General features: G+C 27.9%; 1 protein-coding gene across 4 annotated transcripts; it reads right to left on the bottom strand.

Moving 5' to 3' along the window:
* Positions 1-45: 45 nt before the first annotated feature.
* Positions 46-15,092, bottom strand: Awh (LIM/homeobox protein arrowhead). 4 transcript variants are annotated; one of them, XM_074253695.1, is made up of 6 exons: positions 15,048-15,092; positions 4,760-5,043; positions 1,596-1,813; positions 961-1,209; positions 489-665; positions 46-403 (listed from the first exon to the last, which is right to left on the bottom strand). In XM_074253695.1, the coding sequence occupies exons 2-6, from the start codon at positions 4,963-4,965 to the stop codon at positions 327-329; spliced, it is 927 nt and encodes a 308-aa protein (XP_074109796.1). In that variant the 5' UTR covers positions 4,966-5,043; positions 15,048-15,092; the 3' UTR covers positions 46-326. The 4 variants fall into 4 exon arrangements, with proteins under 4 accessions (XP_074109796.1, XP_074109774.1, XP_074109780.1 ...); XM_074253673.1 differs by lacking the exon at positions 15,048-15,092 and adding an exon at positions 13,361-13,474; XM_074253679.1 differs by lacking the exon at positions 15,048-15,092 and adding an exon at positions 13,361-13,474 and having other exon boundaries at positions 46-394.
* Between the last annotated feature and the right edge of the window lie 994 nt (positions 15,093-16,086).

Below are 16,086 nucleotides of genomic sequence, written 5' to 3'. Positions count from 1 at the left end.
TTAGATAATTAGTTTACAATATTTACAATTACTAATAAACTCGAATAATTTTTTTTATAAATTTTAAAATTAATATTTCTATTGTGCAGATTTCTATGCTGCAATTATTTTAAAATAAGCTTCAAGCGACTTTAGACTTATTCTAAAAATTTACAAATAAATAAAATAATTTTCTAATTTAAACTTTGAGCTTGATAAAAATTCTAAAATTTATAAAAATTCTCACGTTAATATTAAATAAAAATGACATATATTTTAACAACAGATATATATTTACAAAAGTGAGAATAATTAGAAAATTTCAAAACAAATATCATCTTATTTTTCTACACTTCATTGGACATAGTAAGCATCATTGAGTCCTGGGAAAGTTCGTCCATCGATTGTTCAGAGCCTGAAAAAACTGGAATCGTCAATTGCTTATTGACAAATTAATTCCATCGAAAAAAATTAATAATTGTTGGTTTAAAAAATTTTAATCGGCTTACCGTGGTTGTGATACATCGACGGAGTGGGACTTTTGCACGCGGCAGGACTTAATTGGTTCGGATGCCCCTGGTTGTGTTGGTGTTGTTGCTGATGTTGGAATGAGTAAGTTAAATGCAAGTTTATATGTCTACCGAAGTCTCCAGTTGCTGCGGAAGAATTCGGGGGCGACTGGTGAGCTATTTTGAGTCAAAGAAAAATTATTGAAATTTATTTAAATATTTTTAGACAGAAAAAAAAATTTTTAATTAATATAGAAAATAATTTTTGAGAATTTTTATTAAATTAAAAATTTTTTTGGTAATTTTTAATGGACTAAAAAAATTGAAATTTTTGAATCAAGTAAAATTTATTCAAACTAAAAAAAAAAATTTTTTTACTTAAATCAAAAAAAAAAATTATTTACTTGATTCAAGTTGATTTTTTTTTTTTTGTAGAGATTTTAATAGAAGTTAAGAAAAAAATATTACGAACAATGTTGGCCCTTCATTTTGCCGGTGTGTAAGTGCTTTTTCTGTCTAGCTCTAGAATTTTGAAACCAAACTTGAGTGACTCTTTTACTGAGTCCTGTTACATGAGCTATCCTTTCGAGGTCCTGGCCATCGGGGTTGCTGTCCAGTTGAAAATTTGCCTGGAGTACGGACAATTGCTCCTCGGTGAAGGTTGTTCGCACGCGCTTGGCTTTGTTGCCACCTTTGTGTCCGCTTTCAGAATCACCACCTTCTGAAAAGGGTTTGTTTAAATGAAAATTTAGTACGGAGTAAAAAATTTTGCGTCAAAAATTTTTTGTTAAAAATATTTAACACTTTTTTGTGTTAATTTGACACAATAAATGTTAAATTTACACATAAAAGTGTTAAATAGGAATTTTTAATATTTTTTTGGTTCTAAAAATTTGTTCGGTCACATTTTTCCATTAAATTATTTTTAATTGATCCTGTGACAGCTCTATTATTTTTTAAATTTATTTAAAAAGCTCCTACAGCTATCTACAGTGTGATTATAAATATAAAAAAATCATTAAGGCAAAGCTAAGAAATTACAGCGCGTAATTATTTTAACTGAATTAATAAAGTATAAATGATAAATAAATACGTGAGAAATCTGACCATCAGACGAGGTGTTGTTGCCCTCGACAACATCAAGATAGTGAGCCTTGCATAGCAATCGTGTATCCAACAAGGCGAATTGTTCGCCAGTAGAGAGTTGTCGTGAACAAGCGTCGCACGCGAAACAAGCCAAGTGGTAGACTCTCTCCCTTGCTCTTCTCACCCAGTCACCGGCGCTTACACTTCGTCCGCACTTAGCGCACTTAGCACCGAATGCTCTGCAAAAAAAATTAACTATATAAATTATAACTTTTTTATCTAATTCATTTTTATTATTCATTATTAATTATAACTCTTATCAATTAATCTGCTCTACATTTATTAATTACGGACATTTTTTTTTTCATTTAATTAAAATATTTTGTTAATTTTATTATATTTATAATTAACCGTATGTAAATTACTAATTGGGTGGTTTGGAACAAACTTTAACTTCTCTGGAGTAACAGAGATACATATTTGATTGGTCAATCTTTACATGTAGCTCATCCGGTAGCTCGGTACATCTTACATATATGATATCTAATAATTAAAATAATAATAATTATAATTAAAGATAGGGTTAAATATTTGCATATTTAACATGAACCATTTATCATTCCTGTTTAGTAAATATATTTTTTTTTTTCATAACTAATTAATTTAAATTTTTAAAAAATAGTAAAGAAAAATATAAAATAGAGTATTTAAATAAATTTTTTTCAAAATTATTTAAAAGGAAATAATCTTGTAAACTATTGACATTTTTAAAGATATAAGCTCATCCCGACATTACACTTATCAAGAGCTTTCATTTGAGTACCCACATCAATTTTTCATATATTTTATATATTTATATATATTATATATATGTATATATGAAAAATATATAAAAATTCATGTGGGTACTCAAATGAAAGCTCTTGACGAGTGTAGCAACGGGATGAGCTTTAACCTTTAAAATTGTCAAAATTTAAGAAAGTACAGTGCAATTTAATTTATTATTGATTTTTAAAAATTGAAATATATAAAAAATAAATTTTTTAGGTGTCACTAAAGAATTTCTTCTTTAATTATTAAATAAAAAATGAAGTTGCTTCGATGCAAAAAAGTAAAAGACAAAAAAGAAGAAGAAGAAGTGAGGATATAGCGACAATGTATTTAACTATCACCTTGGATCTCATCTACTGAAAGAATAGTTAATTGTCTATATATACAGTAAATATAAAATGAAAACAAGGAGTAGGATATTGAAGACTTGGATGTAAACGGTAGCCGGGTGGCGTGTTGAGGCGTCTGGACAAGACGGCACACGCACAGACGAGGATGATCCTCGTATCCTATCCGATGGGATGAATGGCCAACGAGTTTAGTATTATAAGGCATACCAGGTTGCCAGGAGATGGTTCTGTCGCCAACACACCATAAGATTTCTCTGTCCTCTATCTCCGGTTGTCTGCTCTTCCTCTTCCTCTGCCTGGTACTTGATTCCGCTCTTGGCTGTTGCTTTGGATCGGGATCGGGCTTCGATTGGGGTGAGCCGCTGGTGGCCGGTAATTAAACAACGACTAGCGGCCATTAGCCCATTATCATATTCATGAACACGGAAAGTGCATCCCGATTCCGACGTCAACGATGCTACCGAGCAACTTGCCATCGCTCTCTTGTTATACCTCCCGCGTTTATTACGGCCTATCCTCTTATATATAATGCAATTTTTTTTTTTTTTTTAATTCTTTATTTATTTTTTTACTATCCACACAAATATTTTTTTTTTTCTTTTTTTTCGCATTTAATTGTCGATAGCGTTCAACAAACTTTTACTATTTCTGAGTTATCTTTTATGTTAATTATCAATTATTGTTAGTAAAAAAATTTAAAAAAAAATTTATTTTAATTATTTAAAATTTTTTAAACTATAAATTTTTTTTCATATTTTTTTTTTATTTTTTCCAGATAAAAAAAATTATGGGAAATATTTTTATCCAACACAAAATAAGCTTAATAGAGGGTTAAAAATAATTTACAAAGCCTTTGTTTCAGCAGTCGAAAGCCTGAGTATTAAACTTTTATATACTGGACGTGGGCGAATATCCTAAACTTCTTATCCTCAAGTCGATGTCCATAAACCGCCCACGTGGCCGCGGCCGGATGAGCGGATTTTAATTCCGAGTGTCGTTTCTTGAAGATTATTGTTTCGTCATCTTGTAGTGTCCAAAAAATTTACTTTGAAAATTTTGAAGCATCATTTTGTATGTTTATAAAAAAATTTTATTTTTTTAGAAATTATCCTAGCAAAAATAATTAAGTTTTGACTCGATTTAAGCCGATAACTGGCCAGCGATAAGGAGTAAAAACTAAAAATCGCACCAAACAGTAAAAAATTTTTGTGTTAAATATTTAATACTTTTTGATGGACTACTTAGATCCTTAAACTCAAAAAATAACACTGCCCCATGACCTTTAATCTTTTAATAAATACATATGAATAAATTACAGATGTGTACAAAGAAAGAGACGGGAATTAAAAATAAAATAAGTGATACGACCTCAGGGGTAGAGGAAGATAACTTTGTAAAATTACGAAGCAAATTCCGCCAGACCTCCCGCATAGTCAATTCATATATGACCACACTCAAAACTCAATAACCAATAACACACGATCATCGATCACCCGAAAATCAAATGCTTAAACTTTAATTTAAGATTATTATTATTATTGTTATTTATTATGTATACATATAACACCTTTGCTATTTTTTCACACCTTACGTCTCTTTACAGATACTTTTTAAATTGATTACAGTTCAAAAGGTTCAATAAATAAAATCCTACAATTAATTTTTAATTTTTTGATAATTATTTTATATCAAAGGTCAGTTTTTAATTGCTGTTTGTTTCGTAATTTTTCGTTGTTAAAATCAATAATTTTTTTTAATAAATTAAAACAAAATCTAGATAAAATATTATTGAAGATACAGAAGAATTTAAAATATTGAAGTTGTTAAAAAATGATGGAATTTTTTTATCCATAATTTTAATTAAAAGTCAAAATTAAAAATTAATCTTAATAAAAAATAAATTTGAAAAAAAGCGCGTGTACTGAGCTGGGGTAGGAAAAAAAAAAAAACGTAGAGAGAATATTATAATGAATGCAGATTAAAAGCATAGAATTAGATACTTACAAAGCGTAGTCGTGCCTGCAGTAAAGCCTCATTCCTCTAAGGAAACAGGAGTGCTGATCATGAAGAGGCCTGGCGCATACACAACACCTTAAACACCTCGAGTGCCATGTTCTCCCGCCGACGCACAGGACAGTTCTCTCGCGAACTCGCTCTCCACAGCCACCGCACTCCATTACTCCTGGGCCAGGTGACAAGTCCGAAATCATTCCCGTGGTCGTTGTTCCTGTCGCAGTCCCCGTCCTTGTTGCTTCGCATTCTCCCTCAATTACCTCCTCTCCCTCAGTCTGCAATAATCAAAAATTATAAAAAATATTTAACACAAAAATTTTTTACTGTGTAATTTTTTTAATAAAAAAAAAATTTTAAATATCGGCTAATTTAATTTTAATAAAATAGAGCCCCCGCAAAATGATTAAAGGACAAAGCACAATAAACTCAAGTACCTCTAAGTACCGAAGCCAGAATTTATCCGGTCTTCTTTACTTGGACAGTCCCCTCGTTGAATTGTTACTAAAATTTAGAGCGAGGACCGTGAAAAAGTTTACACCTCTCTCCTCCGCTGTGTCTAATCGCCTCGATTTGTTCAGTACACCAAAAACATAATAGTAATGCCTATAATACCAATAAACCATCTGGTCAACCGGAAAAAATATCCCGCAGTGTGAAAAGTCACCGCCAATACAAAACCAGGACCCGGATAATAATTCAAAAGGACTCTCGCCCCCTCCAAGCATATATATATATATATATATATATATATATATAGTAAGCCACAAGCCACAAACCGAATTGAGATTTTATTATTCACAAATAAAATTTATATGAAATGGAGCCTCTCTTAAGAGCCAGCAGATTTTGGCTGTCTTTTGTGAGGCATCAACTGCTCGAGCCTCAAGCCCATCCTACCCCAGTCTATCGGAGGTCTATCATGGGCGCGTTGCTCGAATAAAACTCCCCTTGTGCGTATAAAAGCGTGCCTTATTGTCGTCTGTCCCATGTACGCTGCCAAACATGAACCTCTGAGTTTCGTACAATAATAGGAATGCTCATCCGGACCGACGGGATGTCCTTTAGCGGTCTTGTTACACCAAATTGCCACAGTTATACGTTACACATGTGTGCTATGTAAAATGTTGAGTGTGTTTAGCTGAGAACTGCCGAAGGGGATTTTTTGGGCAAGGGTACTTCTGGTTGGAAGGTGAGAAGAGCTAGATATAGACACTCAGTTTTAGATTTCCAGCGCAGACTCCAATCGTTGGGGCGTGCCTCGGCAATCTAATGGGTATCAAGGTGTTAGGTGTAAGTGTCAAGATATAGTTTGCGGGTTTGTTGGTGTACATACCGATGGGGGATTTTTAATAAGATTTAAATTCATATTTTAATCTGTTTAGGAGTTCAAAATTTTCTAATTAATAATAATAATAGTTATAATAACTATTATTATTATTATACTCTGATAATTATCAATTATTAATTATACAATGATAAAAAATCAAGTTAACTATTTTTGAGAATTTTTGAGTCTTGATTTGAGTAAAAAAATTTTTTATTGAACTCTTCAAAATTATTTTATTGGTTCGAGAATTTTTTTTTTTATTCAAGTTAATTTTTTTTTCAGTACAGAAAAAATTAAAGAGCTTTTCCTTCATACATTTTTTTTACTAAATAAAATTTTTATAATGAGAAAAATTTTGTAGATTAATCTATATTATTAATAATTACAAATAATTTTTTATCTCGAGAATTATTGACATTTTTAAAGATATAAGCTCATCCCGACATTACACTTATCAAGAGCTTTCATTTGAGTACCCACATCAATTTTTCATATATTTATATATATGTATATATGAAAAATATATGAAAATGCATGTGGGTATTCAAATGAAAGCTCTTGATGAGTGTAACATCGGGATGAGCTCATTCATTTAAAAACGTCAATATTTAAGAAAATACAGTGCAATTTAACAAAATTTATTATTTAATAAAGCAAAATTTTATTTATTTATTAATATTAAAATGATTAAAAATTTTTTACGCAGTTTATCTTAATAAAACTCTTTAAAAGTTGCATATAAATAAATAAATAAATAAAAAGAAAAAAGTTCCTGACATATGTGCGAATAAAACTAAAAATCAAAGCCGATAAAAAATTTGAAAAATGATCAACGTGCGAACATCGGGTTCCCTTACATAAAATCTTTTGTACTTGTGTGTTTTCTCCCTCGTTTGTTTCTGAATTGAAGCCAACCGCAGAACACTACGGTACATTTATCCAATCACATACAAAGTCTATCTCAGGATATATATATATATATAAATAAGTTTTGTTGTAAACCTGCAAAGGGATACAATGTGATACAACCGTACTTACACTTCACACTTGATATTATTATTATTTTTTAAAATAAATATAAATATCTCGAGAATTATATATAAAAAGTGACGTGATTTCTCACTGCGATTAACCATCAACCGCCTAGCAAAGGACCTACGAGGCCTGCGTAGGAATAAATATCAAAGACGGAAGATTTTTATCTTTTAGATTAGTGTTTCAACATATAAATTGTATACTACTGTGTAATAAATTATCGAGCCGTTAAGCTTTTAATATTATTCTTTTAATTCTTAGCGACAGCCAATTTTATAAAATTGAGTTCTTTTAAATTCATGTTTTCCATTTTTTTATTTTAGTTTTTTTTTTTTGCTATCAATATATATTGATTTATAGTCACAATATTTTACTGGTAATTTATGCGCATATTTACTCTAAAATAATATGTATTCAATGAAACGATTTTTAATAATCAATTTTTTTTTTATTCTTTAAATAAATTTTTAAAATAAAAATTAAATTAAATTTTAATCAAAAATTTTTAACAATAAAATTTTATATAGAAAAAAAATTAATTTGAATCAAATAAATAATTTGTTTTTTTTTTATTTAAGTAGAAAAATTAAAAAAAAATTTTTTTTGGTATTTAAATAAATTTTATTTAATTTAATAATTTTTATCTTAATTTTTTTTTTGTAGAAAAAAAAAAATTAATAATAAATTTGTTAAAAAATTTATTTTTTAGCTAAAAAAATAAAAATATTTTTCTCAGTATTTTTTTTATTAAAAAAAAAAATTTTTTTTCTGAGTGTATACGCTTTAAATAATAATTACAAACAAATAGATACCTGGATAAGTGACATTGATACTACATACAGTTATATTGTAATATATATTGTATAAAAAAAAAAAAAAAAAATTAAAACGACATTAAAGAATAGGGTAGTAAAAAAGTATGGATAAATTTCTGAATACTTAAACTTGTACCCTGTAAAGAAGAATAACTCGTATCGATTTCAATGGACTCACAGCTGAGTGAGTGAAGAATATAATATGAAGAATATAAAGTTAAGAAGTGACACGAAGACGTTACGGATTTAGTTTGCCCATGATATGAATTTGTAGTACATTATAGGCTTAGCTGTGTTGCTCTGGCGATATTGACCTGGTATACGCTGTATAGTAAAGCGTAGACATACTGGGAAGAGTATAGTGGGCCAGACCACGACCCCCCGTTGGGCAGCCTTTCGGCTTTTAAAGTCATACCCAGGCCCCTCGAGAGAATAAGTCAGCGAAGAGAAACCGAAACCACTTGAGATCCCAGAATGGGCCTTTGGTATTCATTTGAATAGACCTACCCAGAATATATATGTGTGTATTTTTTTTCCTCAAAAGTTTGATACTTTAGCCACCGTCAAGTGTTGTCTGAAAAATATATCGAGTGCTGTTGATCGACAGATTTAACTTAACCATCAATAATATACACATAAGTGTGGGATGTGTGGAAAAAGAGATGAAAGGTACTTGAGAGTTTTTTCATATTTTTAAAATCCGTATTATCGGATTTGACTCACTGTGAACGGACTATGATGTCTAATATCTTGTCAATAAAATTGAAATTCCAGAGGGATTTGCAGATCATTTTTGGGGTTTAGATTTTCCTGGGAAAAATTAATTTTTATGGCTCAATAAAGATTTTTCTTTTTTTTTTTTTAGAGAAAAATACAGATTTTTTGGATAAACTTGTAGAAAAATAAAGAAAAAATTCTCACATAGTGATTACAAGGCATAAAAATATCAAATTTATTTTATTTAAAGTGATTGTTATTTTGGTATAAATATTGAAAGCTTTAAAATTATATTTAAATTAATAATCATTTTTCTTAGTTACTTTTTAAAATTAACGCCAACGCTTTGCTAAAACTCAAAACAAAAATCTCTGATGATTATTATCAAGTATTTGGTAAATTATTAAAAACAAAATTTTTGAATTTCAAAAATCACGAAAAAATTAAATTGATTAAAGAGAAAAAATCTTGAATTAAAAAAAAAATTATTTTTAAAGGATTTAATTGTTTTTAATTAGAAAAATTATTAAATTAAATAAAATTCACTTAAACCCGTCGGAAAAAAAATTTTTGTTGGGGTAAAAAAATTTTTTTTCGCTCAATAAAATTTTTATTTTATGCAAAAAAAAAACTCTCAACAAAATGACGTTTCTGTTTAATTAAAAAACGATTTAAATCGTCAAAAAAAAAATAATTACTTCGTAAAATAAAATAAATTTAATTGAATAAAAAAAAAATTTTTTCTAAAATATATTTTTTACCACTGTTAATTCCCAAACCATAAATCTAATTTTCATAACACCACTTATGGTAAAAATCTATTAAAGCATTTTTCAACAAAAGCGAAGAGTATACCAGCGCCTATCCAGGTGACATCTTGACAAAGTGGTGGACTATGAGCCCCGAACCATTTAAAAGTTCAAAATTTATTAAATAATATTTCGACCAAGCGCAAGCCTACATAGACACATACAAACTACTTTCCATGATATCCGGGTCCAGCCTGGTCGTTATTCACACATAACGCCACAAATAATACACTCGAGATGGATTTGGGTCCAGTCTATCTTTGAATAAAATGGAAACTAAATAGAATAGACAGAGAGAATGACTTTAGAAGTGTATGTGGGCACGAGCGCGAGCCTCTTTACGCCTTCGTAGAAAAATATAAAATTTCCATTACTTAAAAGTGTCTTTTATTTTCCTTTTGGTCTACGTGACGAAGAAATATCTCCTTAAAATGACAATAGACCCCCAAGCGCGCGCAAATTCAATAGACAGCCACTACACTCCAAATCTATTTAAACTATTATATTAAATGTATAGGATTTTGGTTTTCTGGCTCTTTACTATAAATGCTTGGATCGACATTCACAAAAATACATATAACATTATGCAGTGAGTTCATCATGTGATGGTATATCGTCACGCGTCCAAAAGTTTAACGCCATATAATAATATAATGTACGTCGTCCAAAATAGCCAGACGTTAAAAACTTTTGTCATTATGGGGTTATTATTTTTTTTTTTCTGCTCAAACTTTTTTCAAACACTTACTGCATACATGTACATATATACTCGGACCAAAAACGGCGATCAAAAGCCACAAGCCCATCTGATTTGTACGGCATACACGAGTTCCCTTATTATATTGTTGAGTGCCCCAATGGGGCGCCTTGATCGTTTTAGGATATCACATTCAATACTATTTTTATACACACCAACCTAAACCAATGTCCAACGACTTTGAGGCTTCCGAAAGGCTCACGCGTGTTACATCTCGGTCATTATATACTCTCACGTCGATAGATCAAATTGTTTTGTCCTTTTATTTTATTTATAATAAATAATATATTAGATACTATGATCGTATGCAGCTGCTAAATTTTTTATTTTAAGAAGAAAAATATTAAGATATTTTTTTTTTTAATTAATCTTTTTTAACGAGTTTAATTGATTATTTAAAGTATTTTAAAATTTTTTATTCACTTTTTTAATATTATTTTAAAATTGTTTTTTTGGTCAAAGTAGCAAAAAAAAAATTTTTTTTTTTTAAATACTTTTAAGAGCGTTTTTATAATAATAATTTTTATTCCGTTGCATCCCTTTCAAGGGGAAGGGATATTTGCAATTTGCAAAAATACATTTTGTAAAATATTTTTTTTTTTAACTAAGAAAATTTTATTAAGCAAATTTTTGTACACGGAAAAATTAACCTGAATTTTACAGTTATATTTTTTCTGTGCAATCTTTTGTCTTGTTTTCAACCACTTCAATAGTTTTATTATTATTAAATAATTTTTTTTTTTATTATTGTAATGATAAATAAAAAAAAAATTATTAAAGAATTTTTTTGATAAAATATTTAAAAATTATAATTTTTAATTTTTACAAAAAAAAATCGATTCTACAAGACAAAAATAAATTTTTTAATGTCTAAAATGTCCATATAGATTTTTTGTGAAATTTAGTTTTTTTTTTTAATGACTCAAAATTTTTTTTTTAAAAAGTGAAAAATTAAGATTAAAAAAAAAAAAATTTATTACGAACAAAATATTTAATAATAAAATTAAAGTGTGAAATAACTTAATTTGATTACACACTCGCCCAATAAAAAAGGCTTATAAAATAAATTACACGAAATTTCAAGAATTTATCGGACGTTCTCGTAAACAAGACTTACTTTATTGAAAATTCATTTAACAACAAAACCCGATTATCCGACAGATATGCGAGCTTTTTAATCGGATCACTGTAACGAAATCATAAATACACATTTGAGTCTCATTTAAAATACTTACACGTCCCACACGACAACTTACAGGCTAGCATTAACAGTAGTAGTCCAGTCAAACTCATATACAAGAAGGATAAACTCCCTTAACATCTTATCGCTTCTTTATGAACTTCTTAAACATTATTATTCAGCCGCTTTTGAGGCGATATCCGCAAATTTAATATCTAACCGCAAAATAGCGACTCGGGTGTTTTGATTATTTCAAATTTATCTCTTGCTCTTGATAGTGACACCGCGACACAACTTTTTCGCTTTAAAAGATTAAATATTTTTTTTTAAAAATACTATGAAGATCCCCCAGCTATTTATGACAGTGCTTGTCCACCAACGCTTGCAACCTTCAGCCTCATCAGGCATTATAAATTGACAAAATATATATATATTTGTGCATGTAAATATGAACAGTATGATATTTGGTTCTTCGGGTGTTATATTTCGGTCCAAATAAAATTCAAATGCGGAGGCGGAGAAAATAAATAAAAACTCCGGGTGTATAAATAATTCTATATAATAATAATAGCTGGTATATAGCGAGGCTAAATGTAAGACTGTTGATAATGTACCATAAATCGAATGGCCACGCTGGATAACAGGAGAGAAAAAAAAGAAAATGAAATACACACATGCTGGAGAAAGAAAAATCCTTAAGAATCGCTTCAAGTGACACACGCCAGTGACAGACGTGAATAATTATCTATAAATTTTCGTCAGCCTTTATATGCACTCCAGACGACGTCTATGTGGGATATTTTATTGTCACTATCATTTTATTATTTTTACTTGGCTTATCATTAATCCTTCGCACGCCGGATCCTTGTTTCAAGTCTACTTTATCGGATCATTAAATTTGTTTTTGTCTTCCTGGATCAAGCTTTTGGAAATCTAGTTTTTTTTTTTTCGTTAGTTAATCTGCAGATTTTTTTTAATGTTAAAGGAATAATTTTAGAATTTTATTTGGATTAAAATTTTTTTTGAGTTAAAAAATTTTTAAATTAAAAAATTTTATGGTATCAGAATTTTTGATCCGCTGACAAAATATCTCCAAATTTTAGTATTATTGATAATTAATTTTGTGGTATTTTTTTCCAAATTTATTATTTTAAATTTTCTTACTAAAAAATTTAATTATTTACGATATTTTGTCTGATGATATGTTGTCAAGGGATCAAGAATTATGGAGCCAATTTTCCTTGATTCAATAAATTTTTTTTTTTTTTTTTTTTTTTTTCAGTGTCTGCTAAGAATTTCTTCTTTACACTAATAGAAAAATTAATTTAATTTTTATAAAAAAATAATTTAATTACAAATACCATTTTTAAAAGTTTAATAATTTTTAATTAAGTAAAAAAAAATTTATTTGAATCAAAAACAATTTCTTACACTCGAAAAAAATTAATTAAACAAAAACGGGCGTTATTTTGAGGAGAAATTAATTTGTTTTTAATACCACAAATTTTTTTTTACAAAATTACCTTTTATAGAATAATTTTTACGTTTTTTTGCAGTATAAAAAATTAAAATCTCCATAAAACAAACTAAAGAATCAATAACTAATGAATTATTTTTATAAATAATTGCAAACAAGTTAATTACCTTCATATTAATAATCCGTAATCTTGAATACTGAATAATTAAGATCAATTATATCATAACAAACCCAATCGTGTTATTAAAAAAATATTGTTATTATTTAAAAATAACAATAAATAAAATTTTAATAAATTAAAATTTTCCAATATTCGACACTGATCATTGCACACAAATCATAAAAGTAATTAAACAATCTAAGCCCATTTGATATATGTATCAAATAATAATAATAATAATAATAATAATAATGAGCATCGATAATTTAAGAACAGATTGATTAAAGCTGAAGAATATTTACATAATGTACATACATGTATAATATATTTATAAAAGTAAACACAATCACGATAACACTGAGTCGCGACAGAGTTGTCTGATACGCGCGGCTTGGACATCAAACCACGGCTTGACGCGCGGCTGCGTTGGCCGAGGATTAATCCCAGGACTCGATAGGACGATCGAGTTACTCGCCACTGAATGCTTGCGAAAATTGCGGGGGGCGTGGTTTTGATATCAAGTGGGCGGAGCTTAATTATTTCGCGAAGTGATTGGCCGATTAAGTTACGCCCCTTTTCGGAAACCCGCCTATCAGAATCTGCAAGAGATTTTACGAGAGACGAGAGACTGTTTGCTGCTTTTCCCTTTTATGCCGATGAATCTTGTAGGGTGAACTGCACCTGGCAACCACCACCAATCGATAGTTACAGAATACTCGAATATATATTGATGTAAATAAACATTGTAACCGGAATTTTTTTTTTTAGCAAAAAAAAAAATAAATATTTACCTTTGAGTGGAGAACTTTCAGGTTGACAATTGTCAGAAATAATTTCCGGGATGCTTAATTAGTTACTTTTTAATTTTTCGGCTGACCATATCGGGTTTTTTCTACTTCACTCAAAAAAAAAATATTTTTTTTGGTCAGACCAAGAAAAAAAATTTTTTTTTAACTAAGAAGATTTTAGTGAGCGACTTTTTGTACATGAAAAATATTAAACTGTGATAAATAATTGTCGATTTTTAATAAATAATGATAAACTGCTTAAAATTACCATTTCAAACATTACACAGTAAAAAATTTTGCGTCAATGCGTCAAAAAATTTTTTGTTAAAAATGTAACACTTTTTTGTGTTAATTAAACACTTTTTCGTGTTAATTTAACACAGTAAATATTAAATTTATTCATAAAAGTGTTAAATATTTAACAGAAAAATTTTTTACTGCCTAAAATCGTGATTTTAATAATCACTATGTAATATTTATCATTTAAATGCTACAATTTAAATTTCTAATAAAAGCAGCGTCAATATTTACAAAGTAAAATGACTTTCTTGGTTTAAAATTTGTTTTTGAGCTTTCATTACATTAAAAATTGTATTTTTAATCAATTTAACTTTTATTTTATTGTTTTACAATAAAATTAATTGGTAAAAAAATTTCTTAATGTAAATTTTCTTTAATTAAGCGAATTTTAGTAAGATTAAAAAATTTGCTCCTTAATTAAAATAAATTTTTTAATTAAAAATTATTTTTCAGCTTCTTTTATTTTTAAAATTAACTCTTTAATTATTAAAACTTCAAATTAATTAATAAATTAATTTTATCCAAGACAAAAATTTGTTTTTTAAAATTTTCAAAATTTTTTGAACTATTAAAATTTTTTTAAGTGTAAAAATTGAAGTACAAGTAAATAAATAAATAATAATAATTATTAAAATTAAAACTTGTATTTTCTATTTATTTTTTCAGCGTAAAACTCAGCAAAAATAAAAAAAAGTAACCCAACTAAATAAATGTATCCGATAAATTCGTGAGCTACTTGCAGCGTATATATGAGTGCCAGCGGCATGTGTACAAGTGTAATAAATAACAATACACCGCTGCCTACAGCCGTACAGAAATCTACATGGCTTCTACCTTATATCCGAAGAGCCGCGACGCGTCATTAAAATAATTTATAGAGAAATAAGAATCGAAATCCTTTTTTTAATCCTTACCCTTCTTTCCTTCTTCCTCCCTGTAAGCCTTTTTTTGTACCTTACGCTTCCTTACGAGTTCCTTCATCATTTCTCCGGTTTATTTTATCTTATCCTTCTTCTTCCTTCTGTTCATCCGCTCTCATCAATATTTTATTGGTTTTGAATAATCAATTAAATCCGAAAATTTTAATCATCCTCATCCCGACCTAAATATAATTACAAAACAATTAAAATTAAATAAACAAACAGTCGAAATTAATTGCTTTCTTTTTTCTTATTTTTTTATGTTATTAAATGAATTTTAAATTGAATATTCTGTAAATTTCAAACAAAAAAAATATATACACGGAAAAAAAATTTATTTGAATCAAGTAAATAATTTTTAAGAATTTCAGAGTAAAAAAATTCTTAAACTAAGAAATTTTATTAGTTTAAATATATTTTACGACATTCAAGAATTTTTTATCGTGATCCAAGACAACGAAACTCTTCAAAATTATTTTCTTAGTTTAAGAATTTTTTTCTTGATTAAAATTAATTTTTTTTTCTGTATGAAAAAATTTATTTTAAAAAAATTGACATTTGAAAATTTTTATAATCTATATTATTAAGAGAATATTGACATTTTAAAAAATATAAGCTCATCCCGACATTACACTCATCAAGACCTTTCATTCAAGTACCCACATCAATTTTTCATATATTTATATATTTTATATATATATATATATATATATATATATATATATATATATATATATATATATATATATATATATATATATATATATATATATATATGTATATATGAAAAATATATAAAAAATGCGTGTGGGTACTCAAATGAAAGGTCTTGATGAGTGTAACGTCGAGATGAGCTTATTTATTTAAAAACGTCAATATTTGAAAAATTTAATAATAGTCAATGGTCAAATTTTTAAAAAATAAATTTTTTTTTTACGGTATATAAAAAAAAAATATTACGTGTAATCAAGTATCGATGTATAATTATTATATAAAATCGTTTGTCATATAATATTAAATATTAAATAAAAAA

This window comes from Cotesia typhae, unplaced genomic scaffold (genome assembly GCF_013202065.1).
Source record: "Cotesia typhae breed Kobodo isofemale line unplaced genomic scaffold, CoteBio_Ctyphae contig_123, whole genome shotgun sequence".
Taxonomy (NCBI): Eukaryota; Metazoa; Arthropoda; class Insecta; order Hymenoptera; family Braconidae; genus Cotesia; species Cotesia typhae.
This window is presented reverse-complemented; position numbering and strand designations above follow the sequence as displayed.